Below are 14,829 nucleotides of genomic sequence, written 5' to 3'. Positions count from 1 at the left end.
GGCCCTCCATGGAAGGACCCTATCACTAACATAACAGGGCCCCTCCATGGAAGGACCCTATCACTAACATAACAGCCTCCATGGAAGGACCTTATCACTAACATAACAGGGCCTCCATGGAAGGACCCTATCACTAACATAACAGCCCCTCCATGGAAGGACCCTATCACTAACATAACAGGGCCTCCATGGAAGGACCTTATCACTAACATAACAGGGCCCTCCATGGAAGGACCCTATCACTAACATAACAGGGCTGAGCCCCTCCATGGAAGGACCCTATCACTAACATAACAGCCCCTCCATGGAAGGACCCTATCACTAACATAACAGCCCCTCCATGGAAGGACCCTATCACTAACATAACAGGGCTGAGCCCCTCCATGGAAGGACCCTATCACTAACATAACAGGGCCGAGCCCCTCCATGGAAGGACCTTATCACTAACATAACAGCCCCTCCATGGAAGGACCCTATCACTAACATAACAGGCCCTCCATGGAAGGACCCTATCACTAACATAACAGGGCCTCCATGGAAGGACCCTATCACTAACATAACAGGGCCGAGCCCTCCATGGAAGGACCCTATCACTAACAAAACAGGGCTGAGCCCCCATGGAAGGACCCTATCACTAACATAACAGAGCCTCCATGGAAGGACCTTATCACTAACATAACAGGGCCGAGCCCCTCCATGGAAAAACCCTATCACTAACATAACAGGGCCGAGCCCTCCATGGAAAAACCCTATCACTAACATAACAGGGCCGAGCCCTCCATGGAAGGACCCTATCACTAACATAACAGGGCCTCCATGGAAGGACCCTATCACTATCATAACAGGGCCTCCATGGAAGGACCCTATCACTAATATAACAGGGCTGAGCCCCTCCATGGAAGGACCCTATCACTAACATAACAGCCCCTCCATGGAAGGACCCTATCACTAACATAACAGGGCCTCCATGGAAGGACCCTATCACTAATATAACAGGGCTGAGCCCTCCATGGAAGGACCCTATCACAAACATAACAGGACCAAGCCCTCCATGGAAGGACCTTATCACTAACATAACAGGGCCTCCATGGAAGGACCCTATCACTAACATAACAGGGCCCCTCCATGGAAGGACCCTATCACTAACATAACAGGGCCCCTCCATGGAAGGACCCTATCACTAACATAACAGCCCCTCCATGGAAGGACCCTATCACTAACATAACAGGGCCTCCATGGAAGGACCCTATCACTAACATAACAGGGCCTCCATGGAAGGACCCTATCACTAACATAACAGGGCCTCCATGGAAGGACCCTATCACTAACATAACAGGGCTGAGCCCCTCCATGGAAGGACCCTATCACTAACATAACAGCCCCTCCATGGAAGGACCCTATCACTAACATAACAGCCCCTCCATGGAAGGACCCTATCACTAACATAACAGCCCCTCCATGGAAGGACCTTATCACTAACATAACAGGGCCTCCATGGAAGGACCCTATCACTAACATAACAGGGCTGAGCCCCTCCATGGAAGGACCCTATCAGTAACATAACAGCCCCTCCATGGAAGGACCCTATCACTAACATAACAGGGCCAAGCCCCTCCATGGAAGGACCCTATCACTGACATAACAGGGCCTCCATGGAAGGACCCTATCACTAACATAACAGGGCCAAGCCCCTCCATGGAAGGACCCTATCACTAACATAACAGGGCCAAGCCCTCCATGGAAGGACCCTATCACTAACATAACAGGGCCAAGCCCCTCCATGGAAGGACCCTATCACTAACATAACAGGGCCAAGCCCCTCCATGGAAGGACCCTATCACTAACATAACAGGGCCGAGCCCTCCATGGAAGGACCTTATCACTAACATAACAGGGCCTCCATGGAAGGACCCTATCACTAACATAACAGGGCCTCCATGGAAGGACCCTATCACTAACATAACAGGGCTGAGCCCCTCCATGGAAGGACCCTATCACTAACATAACAGGGCCTCCATGGAAGGACCCTATCACTAACATAACAGGGCCTCCATGGAAGGACCCTATCACTAACATAACAGGACCTCCATGGAAGGACCCTATCACTAACATAACAGCCCCTCCATGGAAGGACCCTATCACTAACATAACAGCCCCTCCATGGAAGGACCCTATCACTAACATAACAGGGCCTCCATGGAAGGACCCTATCACTAACATAACAGGGCCCCTCCATGGAAGGACCCTATCACTAACATAACAGCCCCTCCATGGAAGGACCCTATCACTAACATAACAGGGCCTCCATGGAAGGACCCTATCACTAACATAACAGGGCCTCCATGGAAGGACCCTATCACTAACATAACAGCCCCTCCATGGAAGGACCCTATCACTAACATAACAGGGCCGAGCCCCTCCATGGAAGGACCCTATCACTAACATAACAGGGCCTCCATGGAAGGACCCTATCACTAACATAACAGCCCCTCCATGGAAGGACCCTATCACTAACATAACAGGGCCAAGCCCCTCCATGGAAGGACCCTATCACTAACATAACAGGGCCAAGCCCCTCCATGGAAGGACCCTATCACTAACATAACAGGGCCAAGCCCCTCCATGGAAGGACCCTATCACTAACATAACAGGGCCGAGCCCCTCCATGGAAGGACCCTATCACTAACATAACAGCCCCTCCATGGAAGGACCCTATCACTAACATAACAGGGCCTCCATGGAAGGACCCTATCACTAACATAACAGCCCCTCCATGGAAGGACCCTATCACTAACATAACAGGGCCAAGCCCCTCCATGGAAGGACCCTATCACTAACATAACAGGGCTGAGCCCCTCCATGGAAGGACCTTATCACTAACATAACAGGGCCTCCATGGAAGGACCATATCACTAACATAACAGGGCCTCCGTGGAAGGACCCTATCACTAACATAACAGGGCCGAGCCCCTCCATGGAAGGACCTTATCACTAACATAACAGGGCCTCCATGGAAGGACCCTATCACTAACATAACAGCCCCTCCATGGAAGGACCCTATCACTAACATAACAGCCCCTCCATGGAAGGACCCTATCACTAACATAACAGGGCCTCCATGGAAGGACCCTATCACTAACATAACAGGGCCTCCATGGAAGGACCCTATCACTAACATAACAGGGCCGAGCCCCTCCATGGAAGGACCCTATCACTAACATAACAGGGCCTCCATGGAAGGACCCTATCACTAACATAACAGGGCCTCCATGGAAGGACCCTATCACTAACATAACAGGGCCGAGCCCCTCCATGGAAGGACCCTATCACTAACATAACAGGGCCTCCATGGAAGGACCCTATCACTAACATAACAGGGCCTCCATGGAAGGACCCTATCACTAACATAACAGCCCCTCCATGGAAGGACCCTATCACTAACATAACAGGGCCTCCATGGAAGGACCCTATCACTAACATAACAGGGCCTCCATGGAAGGACCCTATCACTAACATAACAGCCCCTCCATGGAAGGACCCTATCACTAACATAACAGCCCCTCCATGGAAGGACCCTATCACTAACATAACAGGGCCTCCATGGAAGGACCCTATCACTAACATAACAGGACCTCCATGGAAGGACCCTATCACTAACATAACAGGCCCTCCATGGAAGGACCCTATCACTAACATAACAGGACCTCCATGGAAGGACCCTATCACTAACATAACAGGACCGAGCCCCTCCATGGAAGGACCCTATCACTAACATAACAGGGCCTCCATGGAAGGACCCTATCACTAACATAACAGGACCTCCATGGAAGGACCCTATCACTAACATAACAGCCCCTCCATGGAAGGACCCTATCACTAACATAACAGGGCCTCCATGGAAGGACCCTATCACTAACATAACAGCCCCTCCATGGAAGGACCCTATCACTAACATAACAGGGCTGAGCCCCTCCATGGAAGGACCCTATCACTAACATAACAGGGCCTCCATGGAAGGACCCTATCACTAACATAACAGCCCCTCCATGGAAGGACCCTATCACTAACATAACAGCCCCTCCATGGAAGGACCCTATCACTAACATAACAGCCCCTCCATGGAAGGACCCTATCACTAACATAACAGGGCCTCCATGGAAGGACCCTATCACTAACATAACAGCCCCTCCATGGAAGGACCCTATCACTAACATAACAGGGCTGAGCCCCTCCATGGAAGGACCCTATCACTAACATAACAGGGCTGAGCCCCTCCATGGAAGGACCCTATCACTAACATAACAGCCCCTCCATGGAAGGACCCTACCACTAATATAACAGGGCCTCCATGGAAGGTCCCTATCACTAACATAACAGGGCCGCCATGGAAGGACCCTATCACTAATATAACAGGGCCTCCATGGAAGGACCCTATCACTAACATAACAGGGCCTCCATGGAAGGACCCTATCACTAACATAACAGGGCCGAGCCCCTCCATGGAAGGACCCTATCACTAACATAACAGCCCCTCCATGGAAGGACCCTATCACTAACATAACAGGGCCTCCATGGAAGGACCCTATCACTAACATAACAGCCCCTCCATGGAAGGACCCTATCACTAACATAACAGGGCCTCCATGGAAGGACCCTATCACTAACATAACAGCCCCTCCATGGAAGGACCCTATCACTAACATAACAGGGCCTCCATGGAAGGACCCTATCACTAACATAACAGCCCCTCCATGGAAGGACCCTATCACTAACATAACAGCCCCTCCATGGAAGGACCCTATCACTAACATAACAGGGCCTCCATGGAAGGACCCTATCACTAACATAACAGCCCTCCATGGAAGGACCCTATCACTAACATAACAGCCCCTCCATGGAAGGACCCTATCACTAACATAACAGGGCCCCTCCATGGAAGGACCCTATCACTAACATAACAGCCCCTCCATGGAAGGACCCTATCACTAACATAACAGCCCCTCCATGGAAGGACCCTATCACTAACATAACAGGGCCTCCATGGAAGGACCCTATCACTAACATAACAGCCCCTCCATGGAAGGACCCTATCACTAACATAACAGCCCCTCCATGGAAGGACCCTATCACTAACATAACAGGACCTCCATGGAAGGACCCTATCACTAACATAACAGGACCTCCATGGAAGGACCCTATCACTAACATAACAGGGCCTCCATGGAAGGACCCTATCACTAACATAACAGCCCCTCCATGGAAGGACCCTATCACTAACATAACAGGGCCTCCATGGAAGGACCCTATCACTAACATAACAGGACCTCCATGGAAGGACCTTATCACTAACATAACAGCCCCTCCATGGAAGGACCCTATCACTAACATAACAGGGCCTCCATGGAAGGACCCTATCACTAACATAACAGGGCCTCCATGGAAGGACCTTATCACTAACATAACAGCCCCTCCATGGAAGGACCCTATCACTAACATAACAGGGCCTCCATGGAAGGACCCTATCACTAACATAACAGGACCTCCATGGAAGGACCCTATCACTAACATAACAGGGCCTCCATGGAAGGACCCTATCACTAACATAACAGGACCTCCATGGAAGGACCCTATCACTAACATAACAGCCCCTCCATGGAAGGACCCTATCACTAACATAACAGGGCCGAGCCCCTCCATGGAAGGACCCTATCACTAACATAACAGCCCCTCCATGGAAGGACCCTATCACTAACATAACAGGGCCGAGCCCCTCCATGGAAGGACCCTATCACTAACATAACAGGGCCCCTCCATGGAAGGACCCTATCACTAACATAACAGCCCCTCCATGGAAGGACCCTATCACTAACATAACAGGGCCAAGCCCCTCCATGGAAGGACCCTATCACTAACATAACAGGGCCGAGCCCCTCCATGGAAGGACCCTATCACTAACATAACAGCCCCTCCATGGAAGGACCCTATCACTAACATAACAGGGCCTCCATGGAAGGACCCTATCACTAACATAACAGCCCCTCCATGGAAGGACCCTATCACTAACATAACAGCCCCTCCATGGAAGGACCCTATCACTAACATAACAGGGCCCCTCCATGGAAGGACCCTATCACTAACATAACAGGGCCTCCATGGAAGGACCCTATCACTAACATAACAGGGCCGAGCCCCTCCATGGAAGGACCCTATCACTAACATAACAGCCCCTCCATGGAAGGACCCTATCACTAACATAACAGGGCCTCCATGGAAGGACCCTATCACTAACATAACAGGACCTCCATGGAAGGACCCTATCACTAACATAACAGCCCCTCCATGGAAGGACCCTATCACTAACATAACAGGACCTCCATGGAAGGACCCTATCACTAACATAACAGGGCCGAGCCCCTCCATGGAAGGACCCTATCACTAACATAACAGCCCCTCCATGGAAGGACCCTATCACTAACATAACAGGACCTCCATGGAAGGACCTTATCACTAACATAACAGCCCCTCCATGGAAGGACCCTATCACTAACATAACAGGACCTCCATGGAAGGACCTTATCACTAACATAACAGGGCCGAGCCCCTCCATGGAAGGACCTTATCACTAACATAACAGCCCCTCCATGGAAGGACCCTATCACTAACATAACAGGACCTCCATGGAAGGACCTTATCACTAACATAACAGGGCCGAGCCCCTCCATGGAAGGACCTTATCACTAACATAACAGCCCCTCCATGGAAGGACCCTATCACTAACATAACAGGGCCTCCATGGAAGGACCCTATCACTAACATAACAGGGCCTCCATGGAAGGACCCTATCACTAACATAACAGGGCCTCCATGGAAGGACCTTATCACTAACATAACAGGACCGAGCCCCTCCATGGAAGGACCCTATCACTAACATAACAGGGCCTCCATGGAAGGACCCTATCACTAACATAACAGGGCCTCCATGGAAGGACCTTATCACTAACATAACAGGGCTGAGCCCCTCCATGGAAGGACCTTATCACTAACATAACAGGGCTGAGCCCCTCCATGGAAGGACCCTATCACTAACATAACAGGGCCTCCATGGAAGGACCCTATCACTAACATAACAGGGCCTCCATGGAAGGACCCTATCACTAACATAACAGGGCCGAGCCCCTCCATGGAAGGACCCTATCACTAACATAACAGCCCCTCCATGGAAGGACCCTATCACTAACATAACAGCCCCTCCATGGAAGGACCCTATCACTAACATAACAGGGCCTCCATGGAAGGACCCTATCACTAACATAACATTCCCTCCATGGAAGGACCCTATCACTAACATAACAGGGCCAAGCCCCTCCATGGAAGGACCCTATCACTAACATAGCAGGGCCGAGCCCCTCCATGGAAAGAGAATAAATTCTCATATTACAGAGTACTGCCTTTGTAAGATTCTGTCTTTGCATAACGTATAGAGTCGCCTCCCTCTATATGAAAATAGCTTCCCTTGACCTTCCTTCATTATTTTCTTCTCATCTCAGAGCTCGTTCACGCCCACTAACGCTCATATCTGCTTTTGGTTGGGTTATAACGATGGTAGAACCCTTTTCACATGCTTATGTTTTACGTGTTAGTCATCAGTTAACTTGCTTCCATCTTTCTTCCTGTATCCTTCTTGACCACAGAACGTCCAGCTGTCATAAATGTACTTAAGGTCTTGGTTAATGTACTCTTTCAAAAATAAAGTATAGCCTGGGTGTCATCTTCTCGTAATGTACATGTCATTGCTTCTTCAGCCTGGCAACTAGACCTTTTTATATTTGATGCTCAGCTCCAACATAAGTCGGTGTCTGTGACGTGGCTGGTTTTCCTCTTGTAGTCTGTGATTGTCTGTAGACCCTGTCACATACCTCTTGTGTCTGAGCCATTGAATTGTGACAGTTTATCTCTATACTGACGTTTAGCTTGTTTGATTGCTTTGCAGAATTGATTAACTACACTGTTTATATTCTGTTAAATTCCCAGTCCCCTTGCCGTTGTTAAATGCTATGTTTTGTGTTTTCAGTTTCGTGCGAATGCGACCATCTATCCACGGTTTCTGGTTAGGGTAGGTTTAACCTCTCTAGGGTATGTGGGACTAGCGTCCCACCTGGCCAAGATCCAGTGAGATTGCAGAGCGCCAAATTCAAATGCAGAAATACTCATTATAAAAATTTTACATAGGTTTAAATATTAACTTCTTGTGAATCCAACCACGGTGTCAGATTTCAAAAATGCTTTACGGCGAAAGCATACCTTACAATTACAACATCGCCCAGCAGACAAATCATTAGAAACAGTAACCAGCCAAGTAGAAGAGTTACACAAGTCAGAAATAGAGATAAAATGTATCACTTACCTTTGATGATCTTCATATGTTTGCACTCAGAAGACATTAATTTATTCAATAAATGTTTATTTTGTTCGATAAAGTCTCTCTTTATATCTGAAAACCTCCGTTTTGTTTGCGCGTTTTCTTCAGTAATCCACAGGCTCAAAAGCAGTCACAACAGGCAGACAAAAATGGCAATTGTATCCGTAAAGTTCATAGAAACATGTGAAACGTTGTTTATATTCAATCCTCAGGTTGTTTTTAGCCTAAATAATCGATCATATTTCAACCGGACAATAACCTTGTCAATATACAAAGTAAACAAGAAAGGCGCTCTCTAGGGTAGCGCGCATTAAAAAGCTTGGTGACACGGCAGGGTCCTCTCATTGAGACTGCTCTTACTCCCTCATTTTTCACAATACAGGCCTGAAACCATTTCTAAAGACTGTTGACATCTAGTGGAAGGCATAGGAACTGCAATTTGAGTCCTAAGTCAATGGATACTGTCATGGCATTGAAATATACATCTATTTATTTTTAAATCCTACTTCCTGAATGGATTTTTTTTCAGGTTTTCGCCTGCCAAATCAGTTCTGTTATACTCACAGACATTATTTTAACAGATTTGGAAACTTTAGAGTGTTTGCTATCGAAATATACTAATTATATGCGTATCCTATATTCTGGGCCTGAGTAGAAGGCAGTTTAATTTCGGCATCCTTTTCATCCAAAATTCCAAATGCTACCCCCTATCCTAGAGAAATGAATTAGTCACAGATACATCTCCTATACACTTCCTTATAAACCCAGTCACCATTTCCGTGTATGCGTCTAGATTTTTTTTGCAAGCTACCCGGAACATATCCCAGTCCACATGTTCGAAACAATCCTGAAGCGTGGATTCCGATTAGTCAGACCAGTGTTGAATAGTCCTTAGCTTTCTGCCTATAGGAAGGGCGGAGCAAGATGGAGTCGTGGTCAGATTCGCCGTAAGAAGGGCAGGGGAGGATCCTTGTAAGCATTCCAGAAGTTTGATTGATCGAGAGTCTTAGCAGTGTGAGTAGTACAGTCAATATGTTGATAGAACTTCGGCAGCCTAGTCCTCAGATTTGCTTTGTTAAAATCCCCAGCTACAATAAATGCATCCTCAGGATATGTGGTTTCCAGTTTGCATAACGTCCAGTGAAGTTATTTGAGGGCCGTCGTGGTTTCGACTTGAGGTGGGATTGTAAACGGCCGTGGCGATGACGTAGGAGAATTCTCTTGGGAGATAATATGGTCGGCATTTTGATTGTGAGGTATTCTAGGTCGGGGTAAACAAAATGACTTGAGTTCATGTACGTTCCTAGAATAACACCATGAGTCATTGATCATGAAACACACCCTTCCGCCCTTCTGCTTCCCGGGGAGATATTTTATTCCTGTCTGCGCGACGTACTGAGCATCATGCTGGCTTTACCGGTAGAGTAAAGAAATCCTCGCTCTGAGCTCATCAACTTTGTTATCCAAAGACTGAACATTAGCGAGTAATATACTCGGAAGCAGTGGGTGGCGTGCGCGCCTCCTAAGTCGAACCAGCAGGCCGCCTCGAATGCCTTATCCTCCTCCAGCTTTGTTTTGGAATAAGTTCAATTGGGAGAACAAAGGATCTGCTCCAGGGAGGTCGTATTCCTGGTCGTAACGCTGTTCTGGTGAGTAACTAATATCCAACAGTTCTTCTCGGCTGTATGTAATGACGCAAAACATTTCCTTGAGTATATAATGTAAAAAAAAAATAGCACATAAAAAACACAAGAGCATCTCAGGTCGACACCATCTTTATGCACACTGACAGGACTCTACACACTCAAACACACGTTCACACACATACTCAAATACACAAACAAAAATACACAGACACACAAACACACACACACACACATTCACACATACTCTACACACTCACACACACATTCACGCTGACTCTTCACACTCGCGCATCCCCTCAAATAAAATCTTAATTTACGCTCTCTGTTTATCACATATGCCCAGTCCCCAATACATATCTATTGAGCCTGTATATAGATGACATACTTTCTCAGAGAGAGAGAGACAGAGAGAGAGGAACCAGACCCCATTACATAGAGAACGAAACAACCATAATCTGCTCCTTCAGTATTGTACAAAACCCTAATAGAATCCAGACAGACTCTCAGAACATAAATGCAGCAATAGATCAGACACCAACTGACTGAAATTGAGGAATCCGTTTTGTTCAAATTGGACGCCCCTAAATCAAACCACGAGAAGAATTGGCTTTCCAAAAGTGTGACCTGCGTAGGAATCCCTTAGAAACGCTGTATAGAAAAACTACATTGAATTCAAAACAAAAAGAATATCATGAAAAACTGCAAATACTTGAATCAGCCATTGAAGAACCAAACCCTCTGTATTCCCCAATGACAGAAACATATTTATTGGAAAAAAATACAGGCCCTGAAACCCCAAAAGGGTACTCTTGGAGGGCCGGTGGCCTGGCGGTCGGGGGCTTGGGCCGGTGGCCTGGCGGTCGGGGGCTTGGGCCAGTGGCCTGGCGGTCGGGGGCTCGGGCCGGTGGCCTGGCGGTCGGGAGCTTGGGCCGGTGGCCTGGCGGTCGGGGGCTTGGGCCGGTGGCCTGGCGGTCGGGGGCTTGGGCCGGTGGCCTGGCGGTCGGGGGCTTGGGCCGGTGGCCTGGCGGTCGGGGGCTTGGGCCGGTGGCCTGGCGGTCGGGGGCTTGGGCCGGTGGCCTGGCGGTCGGGGGCTTGTGCCGGTGGCCTGGCGGTCGGGGGCTTGGGCCGGTGGCCTGGCGGTCGGGGGCTTGGGCCGGTGGCCTGGCGGTCGGGGGGCTTGGGCCGGTGGCCTGGCGGTCGGGGGCTTGGGCCGGTGGCCTGGCGGTCGGGGCTCGGGCCGGTGGCCTGGCGGTCGGGAGCTTGGGCCAGTGGCCTGGCGGTCGGGAGCTTGGGCCGGTGGCCTGGCGGTCGGGAGCTGGGCCGGTGGCCTGGCGGTCGGGGGCTTGTGCCGGTGGCCTGGCGGTCGGGGGCTTGGGCCGGTGGCCTGGCGGTCGGGGGCTTGGGCCGGTGGCCTGGCGGTCGGGGGCTTGGGCCGGTGGCCTGGCGGTCGGGGGCTTGGGCCGGGGGCCTGGCGGTCAGGGGCTTGGGCCGGTGGCCTGGCGGTCGGGAGCATGTGCCGGTGGCCTGGCGGTCGGGAGCTTGGGCCGGTGGCCTGGCGGTCGGGGGCTTGTGCCGGTGGCCTGGCGGTCGGGAGCTTGTGCCGGTGGCCTGGCGGTCGGGGGCTTGGGCCGGTGGCCTGGCGGTCGGGGGCTTGGGCCGGGGCCTGGCGGTCGGGGGCTTGGGCCGGGGGCCTGGCGGTCAGGAGCTTGGGCCGGTGGCCTGGCGGTCGGGAGCATGTGCCGGAGGCCTGGCGGTCGGGAGCTTGGGCCGGTGGCCTGGCGGTCGGGGGCTTGTGCCGGTGGCCTGGCGGTCGGGGGCTTGGGCCGGTAGCTGATGGGTCGCTGGTTCAGGTCCCCGTTTTTTGACCTTGTGGGACATCTGTCGATGTGCTCTTGAGCAGGGCGTTGACCCTGGTTGCTTCTGTGGGTCGCTCTGGACGGGATTTGCTGTTCGATGACTAATGTGATGGAGATGTTCAGTGGCTTCACTACAAGTAGATTATATAAATATATATATTAAACAAATTATAATATATATGTTTAAGTAACCATAATAATGTTATCATGGGTTGTAGATTTCCCCAAAAACATTTTATTCCATTTGGTACGAAGCCGTTTTATGGAAAGGGATGTGGGAGGAAAAATACATATGATGTCATCAAATCGACACCAAGAACAAATGTACAGTCGACATGAGAGATAAACAAAACAGATTTATTTTCCCAAGGGGTGTGGAGTAAAACAGATGGACAACTTCAGATCAACTCTATTTAATACTGAACAAGAATGTAAATGCAACATCCAACAATTAAAAATATATATATTTTACTGAGTTACAGTTCATATGAGGAAATTAGTCAATTAAAACACATGAATCTAGACCCTAATCTCTAATCTATGGATTTCACATGACTGGGAAAACAGATATGCATCTGTTGGTCACAGATACCTGAAAAAAAGGGCTGTGGATCAGAAAACCAGTCAGTATCTGTTGTGACCCCCATTTACCTCATGAAAACCAGTCAGTATCTGTTGTGACCCCCATTTACCTCATGAAAACCAGTCAGTATCTGTTGTGACCATTTACCTCATGAAAACCAGTCAGTATCTGGTGTGACCCCCATTTACCTCATGAAAACCAGTCAGTATCTGTTGTGACCCCCATTTACCTCATGAAAACCAGTCAGTATCTGTTGTGACCCCCATTTACCTCATGAAAACCAGTCAGTATCTGGTGTGACCCCCATTTACCTCATGAAAACCAGTCAGTATCTGGTGTGACCCCCATTTACCTCATGAAAACCAGTCAGTATCTGGTGTGACCCCATTTACCTCATGAAAACCAGTCAGTATCTGGTGTGACCCCCATTTACCTCATGAAAACCAGTCAGTATCTGGTGTGACCCCCATTTACCTCATGAAAACCAGTCAGTATCTGGTGTGACCCCCATTTACCTCATGAAAACCAGTCAGTATCTGGTGTGACCATTTACCTCATGAAAACCAGTCAGCGTCTGTTGTGACCACCATTTACCTCATGCAGCGCGACACATCTCCTTCCCAGAACATAGAGAACCAGACAACCAGGCCCACTCTTCTTCAATGGCTGTGAGAAGTTGTTGGATATTTGGTGGGAACTGGAACACTCTGTCATTCACGTCGATCCAGAGCATCCCAAACAGTCTCAATGGGACACAGACCAATGGGACACAGACCAATGGGACACAGACCAATGGGACACAGACCAATGGGACACAGACCAATGGGACACAGACCAATGGGACACAGACCCAATGGGACACAGACCAATGGGACACAGACCAATGGGACACAGACCAATGGGACACAGACCAATGGGACACAGACCAATGGGACACAGACCAATGGGACACAGACCAATGGGACACAGACCAATGGGACACAGACCCAACAGACCCAATGGGACACAGACCAATGGGACACAGACCAATGGGACACAGACCAATGGGATACAGACCAATGGGACACAGACCAATGGGACACACACCCAATGGGACACAGACCAATGGGACACAGACCAATGGGACACACACCCAATGGGACACAGACCAATGGGACACACACCCAATGGGACACAGACCAATGGGACACAGACCAATGGGACACAGACCAATGGGACACAGACCAATGGGACACAGACCAATGGGACACAGACCAATGGGACACAGACCAATGGGACACAGACCAATGGGACACAGACCAATGGGACACAGACCAATGGGACACAGACCAATGGGACACAGACCAATGGGACACAGACCAATGGGACACACACCCAATGGGACACAGACCAATGGGACACAGACCAATGGGACACACACCCAATGGGACACAGACCAATGGGACACAGACCAATGGGACACAGACCAATGGGACACAGACCAATGGGACACAGACCAATGGGACACAGACCAATGGGACACAGACCAATGGGACACAGACCAATGGGACACAGACCAATGGGACACAGACCAATGGGACACAGACCAATGGGACAGGTGAGTATGCGGGAATTGCGTTCAGACCCTTGCGACGTAAGCCTGTGCATTATCACGCTGAAACAGGAGGTGATGGAGGTGGATTAATGGCACGACAACGGGCCTCGGGATCTCGTTGCGATATCTCCGCGCATTCAAATACCCATGTATAAAATGCAATAGTGTTCATTGTCTGTAGCTTATGCCTGCCCACACCATAACCTCACCATCACCATGGGACACTCTGTTCACAACGTTGCCATCAGCAAACCGCTCGCCCACACAATGCCATCTGCCCGGTACAGTTGAACAGGGAGTCATCTGTGAAGAGCACACTTCTCCAGGGTGCCAGTGGCCGTCGAAGGTGAGCGTTTGCCCACTGAAGTCGGTTACGACACCGAACTGCAGTCATCTCAAGACCCCGGTGAGGACAAACGAGCTTCGCTGAGACGGTTTCTGACAGTTTCTTCTCCAGGGTGCCAGTGGCCGTCGAAGGTGAGCGTTTGCCCACTGAATAATATAATAATATATAAATAATATATGCCATTTAGCAGACGCTTTTATCCAAAGCGACTTACAGTCATGTGTGCATACATTCTACATATGGGTGGTACCGGGGATAGAACCCACTACCCTGGCGTTACAAGCGCCATGCTCTACCAACTGAGCTACAGAAGGACCACTTAAGTCGGTTACGACACCGAACTGCAGTCATCTCAAGACCCCGGTGAGGACAAACGAGCTTCGCT

At 49.8% G+C, this 14,829-nt stretch overlaps 1 protein-coding gene across 1 annotated transcript in view; it reads right to left on the bottom strand.

The window, feature by feature from the left end:
• LOC118382310 (uncharacterized) overlaps positions 1-12,408 on the bottom strand; it is a 34,175-nt gene extending 21,767 nt beyond the window's left edge. Inside the window, exons 1-2 of the mRNA XM_052509925.1 lie at positions 12,402-12,408; positions 10,848-11,895 (exon numbers count right to left, since the gene is read on the bottom strand). Coding sequence (XP_052365885.1) covers positions 10,848-11,895; positions 12,402-12,408 — 1,055 coding nt within the window. The remainder of the gene's footprint in view (positions 1-10,847; positions 11,896-12,401) is intronic.
• Between the last annotated feature and the right edge of the window lie 2,421 nt (positions 12,409-14,829).

The sequence above is a fragment of the Oncorhynchus keta genome, unplaced genomic scaffold (genome assembly GCF_023373465.1).
Source record: "Oncorhynchus keta strain PuntledgeMale-10-30-2019 unplaced genomic scaffold, Oket_V2 Un_contig_5187_pilon_pilon, whole genome shotgun sequence".
NCBI classification, from domain to species: Eukaryota; Metazoa; Chordata; class Actinopteri; order Salmoniformes; family Salmonidae; genus Oncorhynchus; species Oncorhynchus keta.
This window is presented reverse-complemented; position numbering and strand designations above follow the sequence as displayed.